Source organism: Arvicanthis niloticus, chromosome 1 (genome assembly GCF_011762505.2).
Source record: "Arvicanthis niloticus isolate mArvNil1 chromosome 1, mArvNil1.pat.X, whole genome shotgun sequence".
NCBI lineage: Eukaryota > Metazoa > Chordata > Mammalia > Rodentia > Muridae > Arvicanthis > Arvicanthis niloticus.
Window position 1 is genome coordinate 87,662,791 of NC_047658.1, and position 18,566 is coordinate 87,681,356.

The 18,566-nt window shown below is 39.3% G+C and overlaps 1 protein-coding gene across 1 annotated transcript in view; it reads left to right on the plus strand.

Moving 5' to 3' along the window:
- The window catches only part of LOC117716620 (phospholipid-transporting ATPase ABCA3-like), a 96,571-nt gene that overhangs the window by 63,863 nt on the left and 14,142 nt on the right, over window positions 1-18,566 (plus strand). The window contains exons 23-25 of the mRNA XM_034513730.2: window positions 4,223-4,384; window positions 9,113-9,285; window positions 18,236-18,361. Coding sequence (XP_034369621.1) covers window positions 4,223-4,384; window positions 9,113-9,285; window positions 18,236-18,361 — 461 coding nt within the window. The remainder of the gene's footprint in view (window positions 1-4,222; window positions 4,385-9,112; window positions 9,286-18,235; window positions 18,362-18,566) is intronic.

Consider the following 18,566-nt stretch of genomic DNA (forward strand, 5'->3'; position numbering starts at 1 on the left):
TCCTCCCTCACCAACTCCTTATTTTCTCTCAGGAACCCTGCCAACTTCCTGCTGGTCCCTGGCAGTTACATGTTCTGTAAAACATGTCAGGTGTTCAAGAAGCAATTCAAGACAGACTGATTTGAGATGGCTTCTATTCTTCCTTATTAGGAAGGTCACTGCTGCTCATCATTTGAACTTTACAGGCGTGACAAACAGTAGCTTTAGAGAAAAGAACCATCTACATAATTGGAAAGGAGCAAAAATACAAAATACTCTTCAGTCACCATGAAGTTTTCATCTGGATGCACAAGTCACATTCCTTATCATGATAAGGATTCATGAATCTTTTTCAGAAGTTCCACATGAAAGTAAAAGAACCAATCGGAAGCGCAGAGAATGACTTCAAAATGTTCAGTTCAAGTGAAATACAAGATATCTGTATCTCACGTCCTTCTCCAAGGCTCAGGGATCATGCCAGAAGAGTAGGAAGAAAGCCTGTAAGAGCCAGAGGACATGCTTGACTACAAGGAAACTGGACACATGGGGCAGTTGCACAGCAGTTGAAACAGCTTGCACAAGACCTGGGCAAACCTAAGCAGATAAAACTCTATTGGCAATTGATAGCTACTGGGGAAGGAAGAGGTAGTTTTCTGTAAGGGTGTGGCCCCTTCTGGACTGTCTTCTAGTGAAAGCCAACAACTAAGAGTATATAGGCAGTGCAAACTGCTTAAAGGGTTAAAATGAGAGAGAGAGAGAGAGAGAGAGAGAGAGAGAGAGAGAGAGAAACAAGTGAGCAAGAGGGAAGATGGATCTTAGAGAAATGGAGTGTGAATATGATAAAATACACTGTACAGAATTTTCAAGGAATTAAAAACAAGGAAAAATAGACATAGAAATATCTAAATGATTGCATGGAAGGATTTGTTAGAAATTGTATTTACCTTTTTATGCTTTGAAAACTACCATAAGATGGAGGCAATAAAAAGTACAGGAAAATTTAGCTCAGACTTTATTTATTGGAAAATAGCTACATATCTAGCACCAAATACCCATCTCCTCCTCATAGAAACATCAAGAAAATGAAACAGGCCGGGCAGTGGTGGCGCATGCCTTTAATCCCAGCACTTGGGAGGCAGAGGCAGGTAGATTTCTGAGTTCAAGGCCAGCCTGGTTTTCAGAGTGAATTCCAGGACAGCCAGGGCTACACAGAGAAACCCTGTCTTGAAAAACCAAAAAGAAAAAAAGGAGAAAGGAAGAAAGAAAGAAAGAAAGAAAGAAAGAAAGAAAGAAAGAAAGAAAGAAAGAAAGAAAGAGAGAGAGAAGAAAATGAAACAGAAGCCGTCAGAATAGACTCTGGCTGGGCTCTAGGAAGTATCAAACATTTACGAAAATAAGTAATTATTGGATCAATATAGAAGCAATATAAGACAACAAGAAAGATTAGTGTCATGGCTATGTGTCTTCCCTGACCCCTTGCCAGCTTGGTGGTGGTAGTCTTGAAATCTTGGAGTTCAAGCTACCAGTGCGGAACCCTGATCTTTGACTGTAATAGTAATGAAGCAGGCTTTCTTAACACATTGTGTGTTGGTCTGTTCTGCTCTGACTAGGGGTTGCTCAGAGAACAGTCTGTGCTTTACCTTGCTCACAATTCAGCCGGTTTAAGAAACAGTGTATGGCTCAGGAGGATTGTAGCTGATGAAATGACTCTTCAATGTGTGGAAGATGACATTACAGCTAAGATAGAAAACAGACTGCTTAAGGCCAGAAACAACAATAAACCCCCAAACAGGGAAATTAAAGCATCCAAAAGTATTCATATATATGGTGTAATCTACATCATGCACAGAATACATGAATAGCCCTTTTAAAGATATGGAAGTAGATAGGGAAACATATTGGAAGAGTAAGATCAGCGGGAGTGGGGAGAGGAAAGTGTGTGTGTGACCAAAGTGCATTATATACTAAAAACCTATTGTTTTGTATAATTAATAAAATATGATCATATATGGAGAAAACCACAAAGAGCACACAAGAAAACTACTATAGCTAAAGAGAAAACTCAGTACAATTTCAGGCCAAAAGATTAATGCATCCACTAATTTCTCTACATCTGCCACAAACAATCTAAAATGAGCTTAAAGAAATTTAATTTATTATAGGATCTAAAGAAAATATTTTAGCAAACTCTAAGGAGGCAAAAGACTTGTGCACTAAAACTCATGAAACAGCACTGAGAATAGAGACTCAAAAGATGCCCAGTTTACAGATTCCATGAACCAACAGTGCTAAGATCCTACACAAACTGACAGACACACCCAGCAGGATCCTTAGGAAGATTCTGACTGCACTGATCTTCACAGACATGAGAAAAACATCCTTCAGACTCATGTGGAATGAAGGTAGACACCTCACAGGTTCTGATGTCAAAACTTACTGTGAATATACAGCACTTAAAATCGTATGGTAACAGTGTGATGATAAAAGTATATGATGTGTATGGATAATGTGATGGATGCATTAAAAAGCCCACATATAAAACCTGCTCACTTACAGGACTCTTGATTTTCAACAATACTCTAAGATCACCCAACTAGGAATAGAGAGTCTTTGATAAATTATATTAAGAAAAATGAGTATCTGCATCCTGAAGAGTAAAACTGAGCCTTGCACTACACAATGGACCGAAGTGAGCTCAGTGGTGTACATGTCACAGCTGAAAAGTAAAGCTAGAGGAAACAATCAGGACGAGCTAGCTCTGAACTTGGCAAAGGATTCTTAGCCGTCACACCATGACACCAAACATACAAGCTAAGAAAGAAAAAAAAATGTGAACTGACCATCACCAAATGAAACACTTTGTGCAATTATGGCATAAGGTGAAAAGGACAGCAAACCATATCAGAGCAAATATCTCCAATGTACACATTTGATAGTGACCCATCATAATCTAGTCTATAAAAAATACAATGACTTCTTACCCATCATCAATGAAAAAGACAGATATCCTCCAGTAAAACGTGTGAAAGGCTTTAAATAGACATTTCCCGGAAAGATAGACAAGCACCAACTACATGAGAGGATGTTCAGCATCCCTGAAGATTAGGAGATGGAATGACTCCCAGGGAGTCACTTTACTCTTTTGAAGACAATATTACATGCACTGTGACAGATGCCAAGTGAGTAACCTTTAACATTATCCTGTAAGCTTTGGCATCTCCCAAAGTGAGCAGTCAATGTTTCAACTTATTTTTGGCTTCAAGTCTATATGTACTAACAGCAATTATGGGCTTCTTTATAGTAGGCTTGTCATGATGCCAACCACTGAAAAAGCAGTGAATTTCAAAAGGACTTCTCTCATCCTCTGTTATTTGCTCTCCCAGTGAGTGGCCACATTTGTTTGTATAAATATGTAAAGATAAATGTATAGGTTATATATGGTTATTATAATACAGTGAAATAAAATGCCATAATAAAACATTCTTTTGTGTAATTAATATGCATTTTGCCCAGAATTAACTTTATTTTTATACCCAGCAATCTGAACTTCTTCTTTAAGCCCAAAAGTGTGGCTTCAGAACATTCGCCCTTTACTGTGTTTCCTATGTCCTTGTACATGCACTTATTAGCTGTTATATTCTGTTACTCTTTAGAGAAATCTCATCTTTAAATTTGTTCCTTTAAAGATATATTTCCTTTCAACTGATCAGTCACTTCTTATCTATTCTTCATCATTGAGTCATAGTCTAAAATTCCTTTAATTAGTTAAGTAATTTTTGAGACAGAGTCTAGTATTGTGGTGCAGGATTATCTAGAGCTCTGACTATGCAGCTCAAGCTGCTCTCAAACTCCTGATCTTCCAGCCTTAGCTCTCGAGTTCTAGGACTACAAGTCAATACCACCATGCCTGATGCAACTTTGCTTCTTCATGAGGCACACAAGACAGGAAGTGCAGGAAGTAAGGAATGTTGCTCTTCTTTTTTTTCAGATGACAGATTATATACATATCAACTTTTCCTAAAGAATTTCCCAACTGTAATCATTAAAAAAAAAAAAAAAAAAAAAAAAAAAAAAAACTGTGTTCTGGGACATCAAGGGTAGACAAGCTAATGGCAAGACATTATAATTCTTTGAGAATAGTACTATGCCTTATAATTTTCTTAGTTTAACTTGGTCAACATGAGGTATTTTCCACAGTGTTTATTTGATATAAAGCATGGTAATGTTATCTTTTAAATCGCAGATATTAAAACCAGTACTAAGAAACTCATACTTAACTCAATGCTGCTGTTACCCATTTATAACTTTGGAATGAGTATCTACAAATTCATTAGCATCCAGGAATTAAAGAAATTATGTTCTTCTTTGGGACATCTTAATATCATTTCACAATGCAAAAATGAAAGTAAGTATCTGAGGTTCTCCAAGATCCATCAGAGTCAGAAAGAAACACTAGACATGTGTGAATGACTTTTGGCATCACTGTGTATTTGTACAACTCAAGTTATTTGTCACTGTTCTCTGCTCAAAAAAGCAGCCTGCACTATGTCACAAAACATAGTCTTAGCTGAGATTCAAACTTGTATGTGCTCCCTCTGGTGAGAAGTGTCTCCACAGAGGGTAGTCAGTTACATTCTACATTGGATTTTCATTTCTGTCAGCCTGCTTCTTCTACACACTGGTAATTGAAGGGAAGGTACCAAATAATTGTTAAATTACTTCTTGTCTAATATGTGGCTGGGTACATGATAGACACTTAAGTATTTGTGGATGAGTAATTAATTAAATGTTGGAATGAGTTATTTCAGTGGTGCGAGAAAGAACGCAAGGTTAGAAGAGGCAAGATAAACATTCACCCTGACCTCAGACATCTAAGGAGGAGGCTGCACCTCCACCTTACACACCAGAAGCATCTTCACAATGCTGGAAAGATGGGAAGATGGAACACAAGTATACTTGGAAACTATAAGCCAGACTCTAGAAGTTACATAGACATAGAAGTTATATAGAGTTTAGGGGACAGTAGAAAATAGAAGCAGATATCCCCAAAATTCCAGTGGTGCCAAGAACATTCAAAGGATGGAGACAGAGAAAAAGTGAGAGAGGAGAGGGAGTCCATGTAAAGTCTGGTGAAAGACACATCAGGTAATGTCATAAGCCTCATTTCCAATGACTTGCCCAACAAATAAAAAAATAACTTACAGAATAAGTGAAAGCAGAAACACACTGGGCGTGCAGCAAGGATATCCGATCATTCATCCATTCAGAATAGCTGAGGAATTTAAAGTCGAATCTGAGAGCAGCAATGGAAAAATAAGTTCACAGGGTTGTCTTGAGCTTCGTGCTCTTCTTTAAAAAGAATAGAACAGGAAGTCTGGGGATTAGAAGAGACACATAGGATTCGAGCATGTCTAGCCACCAGATACACAAGCTGATCTTTTCTACAGAGTAATCCAATAGCACCAGAATGTGTGTTTTTTATGCATATTCATAGAGTGCTCAGCAATGCAGACCACAAAGCACAGAAGTGTGTGTGTGTGTGTGTGTGTGTGTGTGTGTGTGTGTGTAACTATTTGGAATTTTTTTCAGATATATGTTAATAACTTAGATTTTAGCTTAGTTTATAACAGATCTCTGAAAAATGTCCAAATAGTCATTCACTAAGTTACTAGCTTACTTAATGACAGATAACTTGGACCATCTCCAAATGGTAGGAAATGACACATCATAATTTAATACAAAAATAACACACTGGCTGAAAACAGACCAGAGTGTAACTATAAAATATTTTTAAATAAATGAACATAAAATCAAAGCATCAAAACTCATATGATGCAACCAAAACATGCTTAGGATTTTTGTCTCATAAGTAATTCATTATATTAGCAAGTCATATGCATGCATAACTAGTGAACTTTTATATACATCCCATATAAATCTGTATATATGCATGTATATATATTGAATAATGTGGTTTCTATACCTAAAAACTAGAAAAATATTAAAACAAAAAAGTATAATGGAATAGATATATAAAAAGAAAGCAACTGAAAAAAGGGGTAGCTCTTCAAAGAAAACAAAATAATTTATATAACTTTATACTCTACAGTTAAAATAGAAAAGGTAAAGGTTGCCATCACTTGTAATTTTAAAAAGTAAAAGTTACTATAACTCTATAAACATCAAAAAATAAGAAGGAATTGACAATAAATCTTTCCACAAAAGTGGAAGGGACAAATTATTTCAAAAATATCAGTTGCCTTTGGGGACCACTATTCTAGCCTCAACTCTATAGGGTCCACTTTATTTTAGATTCCACGTGCAATATTTGTCTTTCTTTGTCTGATTTATATTATTTAATGCCCCCCAGTTCCATTCAGATTATCATAAGTGACAGGAGTCCATCCTTTTGTATAGAAGAGTAGTACCCCTGTTTGTATGTCATAGGCACCATGCTTTTCCTGTTCCTTGGGTGATAGACAATATAATTTTCATTTCCTAGCTGCTGTGAGGAGTGTTGCAGTAAACAGAAACACAGATGTCTCTTTGATTCCTTTTCCTTTGGATATGAACACAGGACTGTTGCTCCTGGGTTGTAGCAATTTTGTATCTAAGATTTTGAGGACCTGAGAGGGATGTCTTCATTTTCTATGCTAATTTACATCCAATCAATAGTGACCTTTCCTTTCCCTCCACATCCTCATGAGCCCTTTGCTATTTTCATCTTTTTTGATCATGAGGAATGAGGTGAGACTGTTGAGGTTTTGAGGTGCAGATATCTCATGATTAATAAGGTTGATCACAGTGAAAAAAAGAGTAGAAAATTTTATATTTTAACTGTGTTCCCCTGCTCCCCACTGGGCACATTTTGTAGTCTGGATGGCTCATTTTGTGCCTTCCATGCACCTTTCCACTGCTCTGTTATTATTGCATGTCTGTTTTTGTTTTTACTTGTTTTTCAACCCTCCTATTCAAAAATAAGTGTTTCTATTCTGCCAGAGCATTGTAGTTTTTTAAGATTTTGCTTGGATGTTTAGTTTTACTTGCAGCTTTTATATTATTAGATGTTTTTGTGTCTATTGTGACACATTGAAGCTCTTGGGTGTCCACTTAAAGACCCTTCTCTCCAGTATTACAACACAGGCCAGATGGTCATGAATTCAGCTTTTATGTGTCTTAGAATGTGTTTTTCCTGTCTCCCTATTTCTAAAGGAGACTTCCTAGCACTATTATCTGTTAGTAGGTTTGTTTGTTTGTTTGTTTGTTTGTTCCCTTTAGTACTTTAAATGTTCCATCTCATCCTGTGTGCTCTTGGCTTGCAGGGTGCCTGTTGAGAAGTCTGCTGGGTTTTCTGTTAAGATCTCATCTATGATATATATTTTTTTAAGATTTTATTTTATTTTTAAGTATGTGTACATGTATGTATATGTGAGTGCAGGTGCCCATGGTGGCCAGAAGAGGGCCTCGGATCCCATGGAGCTGGAGTCCCAAGTGTTTTTGAATCACCTGATGTGGATCTAGAAAACTAAACTCCGGTCCACTGAAAGAGAAGCCAGTGCTCTTTGCCACTGAGCCAACTCTCCAGCCTAGAGATGTATTTATTTCTTGCTGCTCATGCTTTTTTTTTTTTTTTTTTTTTTCTGTCTTCGAGTTTGATAGTTTTATCATCAGGTATTTTGGTAAACTCTCAGTTTGCATTTGATTAGCGACTCTCATTCTTCCAGAGATTAGGTTGTTGACTGTTTTCCTAGGTCATGGGAATTTTCACATAAATTCTTTAGATATGGTTCTGAGTCCCCTTTTTACTTTCTTTAAAATTTAATGCACATAAGCTTGATCTCTTGATGATGAGACTCCTCCAGCCAGTCATCCCTCTTTTTCTTACCTCTTAAATTTGTTCCTTTGCCTAGGCTTCAAATATTCTGTCTTTAAGGTCACCAATTCTTTCTTTAGTTTGGTCAAGCTTGCTGTTAAAATCTGTTTAGTTACAGATGATTGTGAGCTTCCACATGGGTGCTGGGAACTGAACCTGGGTCTTCTGCAAGAGCAGAAAGTGCTCTTACCTGCTGAATTGTCACTCTCTTACCAATATTCATCTTTATGCTTATTATTAGAAGTCTCAGTTTGGGGATCTTGTAACCCTTGTGTAAATATCTGTAAACCCTTCACGCATTTTCTGAGGTCATCACCTTTTAATGAACTAATACATGCTCTCTGGGAGTGACATGCTTCCACTGTTTATAGTAGCCTATAATTCTGCTGGAGCCAGTCAATAATGTCTCTCAACTGGTAGGCCTTCCCTTCCTATTCTTTGGGTGTCTTGGTTACTGTCTGTGCTCTGAATTTAAGTGTAACCATTGGCTTGTTGATATAGAATATAATTAGCATAAAATGCCACTGATTTGGCTGGACCAAGGGATTTCTTTGTTTCATACTGTAGTAGATTTCTCCTGGGGTGGGAATTGAAGGTAGTGCTTAAGTCACAAGGGAAGAGATGGAGTAGTGATAAACCCAAAAGATAGCCCTTTTGGAAATCAATCCAGGTAAGCACTTCCCCCTTTTGCTGGAGGGTGGGGAAAGAAGCTAAACTGATAGAATGTGTTGGCTGCAGTGTACTAGTGTTGGCAGATGGATTTCTCTTTCAATAAGATGGTTCTCTGGGTTCAGTTTTGCCCTTTCCTTTCTTTTTATCTGACCCTATGTGTAGTCCAACCGTCACTCTTCATGCTAGGGTCCGCAATAATTGAGAAAGGGTTCAGTTTTACCATAAATCTTTCTTTAGCATTGATAAGGACACTGGGTATCTGCTCTGCACAATCTCTTTGCCCTGAGGTGTTGACTCTGTGCTCTGCTACACCACCTCTTAGAAAGGGAATTGAGATACAGTCCACCAAAGTGCATTTCTCTTAGTCTATGAATATGGATTTTTCTTCAGGCCCAGGGAGCATACAAATATATATACGTGTGTGTGTGTGTGTGTGTGTGTGTGTGTGTGTGTGTGTGTGTATCAAAATATTTCTGCTCATAGGTAACAGTTGATCTGCCTCTGAGGGGGAGTGAACACAGGGATCCACCTCACATGCCTGGCTGACATCCCATTCTGTTAACATCCTTCTGCTGTTCTTCTCATCAGTTATTCCTATATACAGTATGGATCAAAAAGCCATTGGAAGGCATGTGATTGCCATGGCTGCCACAGGACTGATATACTTCCTCCTCATTATTCTTCTGGAGATGACTTCCTGGAATCTAAAGATCTTCATATATCGATATGTTTTCTTTGGTATCTACAGGATATTTTATAAGGTAAGTAGCAAAACACAGGCCTTAGAAACACCTCTCTTTTAAAATTTATTTTTATTTTTTATTAAAAAAAATTTAATACACTATATTCTGATCATCGTCTCTCCCAACTCCTTCCAGATCCTCCCTATCCACCCAACTCCATGCCTTTTCTGTTTCTCTTTTTAGAAAAGCAAACAGCCAAACAAAACCCACAATACACAATACAGACACAGACACACACAATCACAAAATCAGAAATTATATTATACAAACAAAAAGCCAGTAAGAAAATGTGTCAAAATGAAGCAGTATAAGACAAAAAAAATCTACAAAAATATTATTGGGTTCATTTTGTGTTGGATATCTATTACAGGACATGGGGCCTCCCTTAAGTATGGTTTATATACCTAGTGAGACTCTATTGAAGAAAACTAATTTTTCCTTTTCTATTGGCGATGGCTTCTTGGTTAGGGATGGGAGATGATACCCACTTCCTCTTCTCAGTGCTGCATTGCTTAGATTGCATTGACTTAGAACTGTGCAAATCCTGGGCCTGAGATCAGCCTCCATGAGTTCATACATGTGTCCAGCCTGTTGTGTCTGGGAGGTCTTGTTTTCTTGGTGTCTTCCTTCCCCTCTGCCTCTGTCAAGCTTCCAGTCTCCTCTTACACGTAGCCTCCTGTCTTAATGTTTCATTACTATGTAGAGACACCATGACCACAGCAACTCTTATAAAGGAAAGCATTTAACTGAGGCTGGCTTACAGTTCAGAGGTTTAGTTCATTGTCATCACAATGGAGAGCATGGTGTCATGAAGGTAGACATGGTGCTGGTGAAACAGCTGAGAGTTATACTCTTGATCTGCAGGTAGCAGGAAGACAGGGACACTGCAACTGGCTTGGGCTTTCAAAACCTCAAAGGCCACCCCTAGTGACAAATTTTCTCCAACAGGTCTACACTTACCTCCAACGAGGCCACACCTTTAATCTTTCTCAAGTAGGGCCACTCCCTGATGACTAAGTGTTCAAGGACATGAGAAGATGGGGCCCATTGGTATTCAAACCCCTATACCCCCTGAGACCATAGGGAGGGGTTTTATGAAGACATCACATTTAGGACTGGTTTCAAAATCTCTCACTATGCACATTATCCAGTTGTAGGTTAGAGATAACTTTTGAATTTAAATACATATGCATGTTTAACTCCATTACTAGATATATGGGTTTTATCATCATTATGGCCAAAACCCCTCATGTAACAATTTGGGTCATGTGCTTGGACAGAGTATCCTGGCAATAGGAATACGTGGCTGAGGAGATTTTCAACCCATGGTGTAAGGAAACAGAGTGAGACAACAAAGGGGGCAGGGACAAGATACTCCCAGGGACCTACTTCTGCCCGCTAAGTCCTACCTCTTGGTTCCCAAACAGTGCTGTGGAAGACATTTCATACTCATGTCGTAACAGTGGGTCAAGGAAATCAATATATGCTGACTGACATCTACAAGAATCAGAGGCCTACATCAAATGTGAATTTTGTGATTTTATTGTAATTTTAATGCACAGATTAGTATTGAAATTTTTCTTTGAATAACTCCTATATCAGGAGTACACTCTCTTCACAGCCTGTCCATTTGTCCCACTTTGGCTCTGGCTATTGTAAAAGTTCCCAGGTGATGCTGGGTCACCAATCCATAGAACACACATGCCAGAGTAAGGCTGTATAACAGGTATGTTTATCTTGCAGCATGCATCAGACTCATGCATAAGGTTTGTTAAACTATAAATTGCTGGTCTACACTGTGTTTCTGATATAGTAAATTTAGGGTATGTTTTGAAAATTTGTATATATAACATGTCCTCTGGAGATTCTGCTGCTGCTCTCAGAAATGTCTATTGAGAATGAGACCTAGAGGGTGGGAGTTTCCAGGCTGTGCTCTACAGGTCAGGCAAGCAGACACCAAAACACTGACTTAGCCATGAGGATACCACTAGGGGAAGCCTGGTATCCAGAGCTAATGAGAGTTTCCTATTCAGTTGAAAGATTCATCTACAGAATGAAGTAAGAATTACCTTAAGGGCAAGGCATAGCCTCAGGACTAGAGAATCAGGCCAAATTAACAAAGAGCTGGCCAGCACCAGAAATGGTTGCTCGTTGGAAGTAAACTCTGATACTCAATTCTGGGGTTGTAATGCATTTCAAAGATATCCCTCAAGTATCTACTATTGCTTGGTAATAGTGGATGCTGGACAGGGACTCAGTTTCCTTAGATGTCTAGGAGGAACATGCAGATATCAGGTATTAGAGGAGAGTTGAAAAGAGAAGTCAACAGACATTCCAAAGAAAGGGCCCTAGGATAGGAACCAAATCAGAGATTAGACAAGTACCAGTCATGGTGATAAGCTTTTTGACCAAAGGAAGTATAAAATGCTGAAACTGCATCTAGTAGAAACCAAAGAAAATTCTGGCAATTGTATATATTTGAGGGAGTAAATTCAAGACTTGGAGGTGAGATGGGGCTCAGGCAATGAAGCAGTGACTATTGAAGCACTACAAAAGATTCTACAGGTCAAGACCCAAGTGCAGGTGGCAGGAAAAGGATACTGGATTATACTGAGCCATTAGGAAGAACTCATAATCAGAACAAGAATCATATATATACTTACATTTTATTTTTGTGTATTTGATGTTTGTTAGAATTTTGTTGTTCCTCCCACATGCACTTATTTGTACTATTTTAGTTGACTTAGTTATCCTGACTGGGTGCCACTAGCTTTTTAGTTCCTTCAAAGTACCGAATTTTGAATTTTTCACTTTTTATTTTACATGTTTTACCCCATTTCACTGATCTTCCTTCCTACTTCTGTATTTCTGATCCATTTTCTTTTGAGGTCATAACAATATACATGGAGATGAATGCATGAAATGAATTTTAAAAACAGGAAAATTGAAGATAAGTTATGATATAGGTGAAAAAAATCCTTGATATTGCAGGGTATTTTATTGAATCCTGAGACTGTGTTGTTTATAGGAAAAACCTGTTTCTAGTTGTGGTGTGGCTCAGCCCTTAGCATATACCTTAATCCTTCTTGCTAGAATACAGACACATCTTTAGTACACAGCTTTAATCCTAAACAATGAAGGTAAAGTTAGTTTGTAGAAGGAAGCAACCATGTTTGAAAATGATGTTTAATTGAGTGGCAGACAAAGTGACAAATTAGAGAAAGATTTGACAGACTAGTATATGCCCAACTCTCATGAGAATAGATAGAAAAGGAAAGATACTTAAGGGGCAGTGCAGAGAGAGAAAAGAAGAGAGGGCAATTTTACCAGGACAGTTGTACAGAGACAGGTTGCAGAGAGAGAACAAGCTAGATTCAGGTGAAGAGAGAACAAGCCAGAAAATGAGGAGCCAGAAGATTAGAACATATTGCCAAAATTAGTATAGGCCAAACAGAGCAATTCAGTCAAAAACTGAAAGAATCAGTTAGTGTGGAGAAGAGTTTTGATCCAGAAGAGCTGAGTTGACCAGCCAGTCAGAGTTCAGAAAGAGCTAGAAGGGGTGAGCTTATTTGGCAGTAAATCTCAGAGTCTGAAAACATTCTAGGCCTAGATTGGATTGTACAGAGGCTAGAAGCTTCCAGAACTAGGCTTAGGTTAGCAGACTGAGGCAGTAAACCTCAAAGGTGACAATTATGTCAGGTAAATAAAAGGCACTTTTACACCCTGACAAAAGTATTAGCAGCTTGAATCCATGACCTGGCCAGGTATATTCCAGAAGCATAAAGACTGTAATACTCTAAAATCAAATTGGCACATTAGTAAAATTAGAAAGTAAGAAAAAATATTGACAAGTTCAGAAAAATTATTTTATAAAATTCACTATAGAAATTAGAAATAGAAAGAAATAAGATTTTTTAACATGACAAAAGAGCAGTTACATCAGGTGATGGCAGCACACAACTTTGATCCCTTTGATCCCAGCACTCAAAAGGCAGAGGCAGGCAGATCTCTATAAATTCAAGGCTAGCCTTAAACTAAAGAGTGAGTTCTAGGCCAGCCAGGACTGTACAGAGAAACCCTATCTCAAAAAACAGAGACAGAGAGGGAGAGGGGAGAGGGGGGAAGAGGGGGAGAGAGAGGGGAGAGGGGGAGAGAGGGGAGAGAGGGGAGAGAGGGGAGAGAGGGAGAGGGGGAGAGGGGAGAGGGGGAGAGGGGGAGGGGAGAGGGGGGAGGGAGAGAGGGGGGAGGGGAGAGGGGAGAGGGGAGAGGGGAGAGGGGAGAGGGGAGAGGGGGGAGGGGAGAGGGGAGAGGGGAGAGGGGAGAGGGGAGGGGGAAGGGGGGAGAGGGGAGGGGGAGGGGGGAGGGGGGAGAGGGGAGGGGGGAGGGGGGAGAGGGGAGGGGGGAGGGGGGAGGGGAGAGGGGGGAGGGGGGAGGGGGGAGGGGGGAGGGGAGAGGGGGGAGGGGAGAGGGGGGAGGGGAGAGGGGAGAGGGGAGAGGGGGGAGGGGGGAGGGGAGAGGGGAGAGGGGAGAGGGGAGAGGGGAGAGGGGAGAGGGGAGAGGGGAGAGGGGAGAGGGGAGAGGGGAGAGGGGAGAGGGGAGAGGGGAGAGGGGAGAGGGGAGAGGGGAGAGGGGAGAGGGGAGAGGGGAGAGGGGAGAGGGGAGAGGGGAGAGGGGAGAGGGGAGAGGGGAGAGGGGAGAGGGGAGAGGGGAGAGGGGAGAGGGAGAGGGGAGAGGGGAGAGGGGAGGAGAGGGGAGGAGAGGGGAGAGGGAGAAGGAGAGGGAAAGGGAGAGGGGGGATTACAAATATACAAAAATTCACCACAAATATCTTGATAGATTCTTGAAGTTTTCCTCTTATAACAAAAGAACACAAATGTCTGCTTTCACTTATTTTAATGCAACTATTTTCTGCTGATAACAGCTAGTGTGATAAGATAGGAAAAGATATCATAAGCATACAGTTTGGAAAAAAGAGATATAAAATTCATTACAAATTACTTGATTGTATATGATTTAAAGAAATCTATAGACAAGTATTAGCATTAACATTACTAAAGGAAAATCAGTATAAATGAGTCAGTTATGTATTGAGATACTGTCCACAAAAAGTAAAATAATAAAAAAAAATCCCACTTAAATAGCACATACGTAAAAGAAAGCTAAAATAGGAAGAAAGCTAACAAATAATATGGAAAACTTTGACACAGAAAGTTTCAAGCAACTTGGAAGACTAAAGGGGAATTACACAAAGGTAGCAACATCCCATGTTCATGCTAGGAAACTTGATGATGGCATGATGATTCCTCTCCAGATTGATTGCAACGGGGGATGTAATCTCAGTCCGTATCCCAGCCAACTGCATGTGGGTTTAAGTTCTGGGGACTTGCTGAGAAGACTCTAAATATTACAGGTGTGGGAAAAATAAGAACCAGAAATGACTAAGGACATCCTGAGACAGAACAAAAGGAGGGTACTATTTAGATCGGCATATTATTAAAACAAACTCTAAGGCACTGACTCTCAACTTGAGGGTTGTGACTCCTTAGGGTCAATTTGTAACAATGAAAATGCATCCTGCATATTGTATACTTACTTATATTGTTACAATTTATAACAATAGCAAAAATACAGTAATGAAGTAGCAACAAAAATAATTTTGTGGCTGGGTGCCACCACAACAGGAGAAACTGTATTAAAGGGTTGCAGCATTAGGAAGGTTGAGAACTACTGCTCTAAGGGATTGGCAAGATGTCTCAGCACTTGCCTCATATGCCTGGTGATCCTATGGAACCTATATACCTGTGAAATAAGGGACTTCACAAACTTGTCCCCTGACCCACATGCATCCAGTGGCACATGCCACTTTCCCCTGCACACACTCACTCACACACTAGGATAATTAATATAAAACCTCTAAGGATGAAGCTAGTTAAAACAATACATCAAGAAAAAGTAGTGTACTAGGAAGGAGCCATACTTGTCTGTGTGTGGCCATCATCATCAGCTAGGGGTTACCTAGAAACTCAACCCCATAAGTCAGATGCTTTATTGGTAGAAACCAGAATTTTGTGTTTTTACAAAAGATTTACTTATTTTATTCTATGTGTATTTGTGTGTCTGAGTGCATGTATGTGCGTCACCACATGTGTGCAGGTACCTATGAAGGACAAGAGTGGGTTGGAACTCCTGTAACTAGAGTTATATACATTTGTGAGATGTCTGACATGTGTGCTGGGAACTGAACCTGGGCCCTTTGTGACAGCAACAAGTGCTCTTAATAGCTGTCCCATCTCTCCAGCTCATGCACTATGTATTCATGAGCCACATATGTAGGCCTAGTGCATGCTACCGTCTGAGAACAACTGGAATAGCATGTCTAGAGACATATGTACATATATACTACATATGTAGTTCTATGACCTGCAGCAAAGTTGGCACATGGTACAGTGGGGAAGGTGGTTCTCAATAAATGATACTTCTGTTGGATAAGTATGTGAAAATAATGAACTTTGCCTCTGCCTTTGCTCCTTATTGATGAGTTATACATTTATAACTTGCTTAGAGGCCCAAGAGAAAAAAAAAAGTTTATATCAACAGTAACAACTACAAACCAAAGAAAAAATTCCTCATGATAGCAAAAGATATCAATCATGGGGTGAGTGAATAGGCATGTCCCAGTGGATATTTTTGAATTCAGTAATGAAAAGGCAGACATAGCTATATTTAAAAATAGTTAATATTTAGACACTGACCACATACAAGGTTCACAGTCCCATAAGCACATATAAAGGCATGCTATGTTTCAGTCATAAGGAAAATGCATATAAAAAGCCACTGAGGGACACTACTACATCAGAATGTAGATTTATATATGCACTCAGGGACCCATACATGCATGATAGAAATGCATATACTTGTCCTTTGAAAATGTGTATAATATATGTACTTATAAAACATGTATAAAATATGTGAAAGAATGCTCATGCTGTATTTGTAGAAGAATTGGACAAAAGCCTCATTACTGTGAGCCCAAAGGGGACAAAAATGACTGTCTTAAGATAGAATGTAGTGATAAGAAGGGACATCCTAAAACTTACTCATACATGATATGACCCAAAAGAAACTAGACACAAAAAAAGCTTATGCAATATCCAAAACTAAGTGAAACTAACAGAAAATAGAGAGAATGAATTTCTATTTTGTCAAGCTTCAAGAATGGCATATATAACTGGATCATGCTAGCCTTTTTTGTCCTGGAAATACTTTTATTCCTGTCCATCATGTTAAAGCTTGTCTTTAATAACACCAACATGTTGGCAGCCAAAGAACATGGCTTGAAAATGGAAATGGACCCCTGGACAGAGTTATTAAATTAACAGGCTGGCAAGCCAAGGATGGGTAAGATTCTGCACAGAGCCTTACCAACCTAAGACAGAAGTGCATTGCTTATGATAATGCATATTCCACGACGGGTAAGGAAGGCTTTCTTGTCAGAACAACCTAAAACAGGCTCAGTCTGGTTTATGCAACAAAAAGAGGGAGATGTGGAGAGCTCTTGGGGCTGCCTGGCAGGAATCTGACATAGGCCAAGGACAAGAAAATGGGTTGCTTAGAAGGAATCTGACATAGGCCAAGGACAAGGAAATGACCTTCAGGCAGGAATCTGACATTAGGTTGGAACAAAGAAGTAATTTCAGGCGGGAATCTAAATCTTAGGTTAAAACAAGGAAATAGGCTTCAGACATGAAAATGACTTTCAGTTAGGACAGGGAAGTTGGCTCAGATATTTTGGTCATCCCGATAAGCCCTTAGAAGCAGTGGTCACAGGAATATTCACAGAATTTTACTTATTGCCTTGCTTGTTCTTTGACTATTTGTATTTATTGTCTTGTATGTTCCTTGACTATTTGCATCTATTGTATTGCAAGTTCCTCAACCTAGAACTGACTTTAATACTTGCATGTAATTAAAATGATATAAAAGCAAGAGGAGGAGGGGCGATAGGATAGGGGGTTTCAGGGGGAATAGAGAAAGGGGATGGCATCTGAAATGTAAATAAAATATCCAATAAAAGAAGCATTGTCAAACACATAGTTTGTGGAAATCCATTAAGTGGTAGATTGTGACTTATTTCTCTGTCTGGATTATGTCAAGCTAAAAATGGCACCAAGTAGAATGCAGAAAAAAGACAATAAAATTGAGGGTAGCTTCTTATATTTGACAATACTTATACAAGGCATTACCCTTAGAGGAGCTGCCTAGAGTACAGCTAGTAGTCAAACATGTCTCAAAATAAAAAGTTTGTATCACTTGAAATGAAACACACATATGGGCTGGCTCTTGGAACTCTCTTTCACCCTGGGCTATGTGGACTGCCCTTCCAGTCCTCTCTGTTCCCTGCAATAAGACTCCCGATACACTTCTGTTTATGTAATTCACCCCAGCTGTTTCATACACTGAGCCCTCCACAATTTTTCCTTTCTCTGAGATAAGACTAATTTAAAAGAAAATATTTAATTTGGCTTATGGTTTCAGAGGGTTAGAGTTCATAAAGGCAGAGCAAAGGAACAGCCAAGAGTTTGCATCTTGATCAACCACGGGGGTCAGGGGGAGAAGAGAGAAAGACACGCACAGAGCAAAGGAACAATGAAAACCATCTGTTCTTGACATTCATCTGTACTTTATTATCATCAAACAGCATTTTACCATAATCAATAATATTTGCTGTGGCTGTAATTTTGTGATGTCTGCTTTGGCATCATACCCTCTCCTTGCTCATGGCAGAAAGTCTAGTTTCTAAGCTTTGGAAACAGGAAATAAGTTTTTATAAGAGAGCTGTGGTATGCAGGAAGTCTCTTGACTTTTGTTTTAACACTCTGGAAGAATCCTATGGGTCAGGCTTCATGAATTCATCCTGTCTTGGCAAGATACTCAGTGTGTAACACCCACTCTTGCTTTCCCAATTCAGGCTAGAATATCCAATGAGTTATCAGGAGACTCGGAAGAGGAAGATGTACAAAATGAGAGAGAGACTATCCTGCACCATTCTTGGCACTCGCTGAATTCTACTGTGCTCATTAAAGAGCTCATAAAGGTAAATGTCCTTCAACGTCCAGCATATGGCTTCATTCCCTAAGATGACCACTGAGAACTTATGGTGGACCTGTGGATCTATGGCTAGTAGATCCCAAAGTATGGGAGGTCGAGTTTTTATGAACCTGTCTGAAACATTGTTGTCTCAAAAGGTTAGAAACTTTGTGTTTGAACCATCCAAACACAACATTTTCCATGTATTTTGT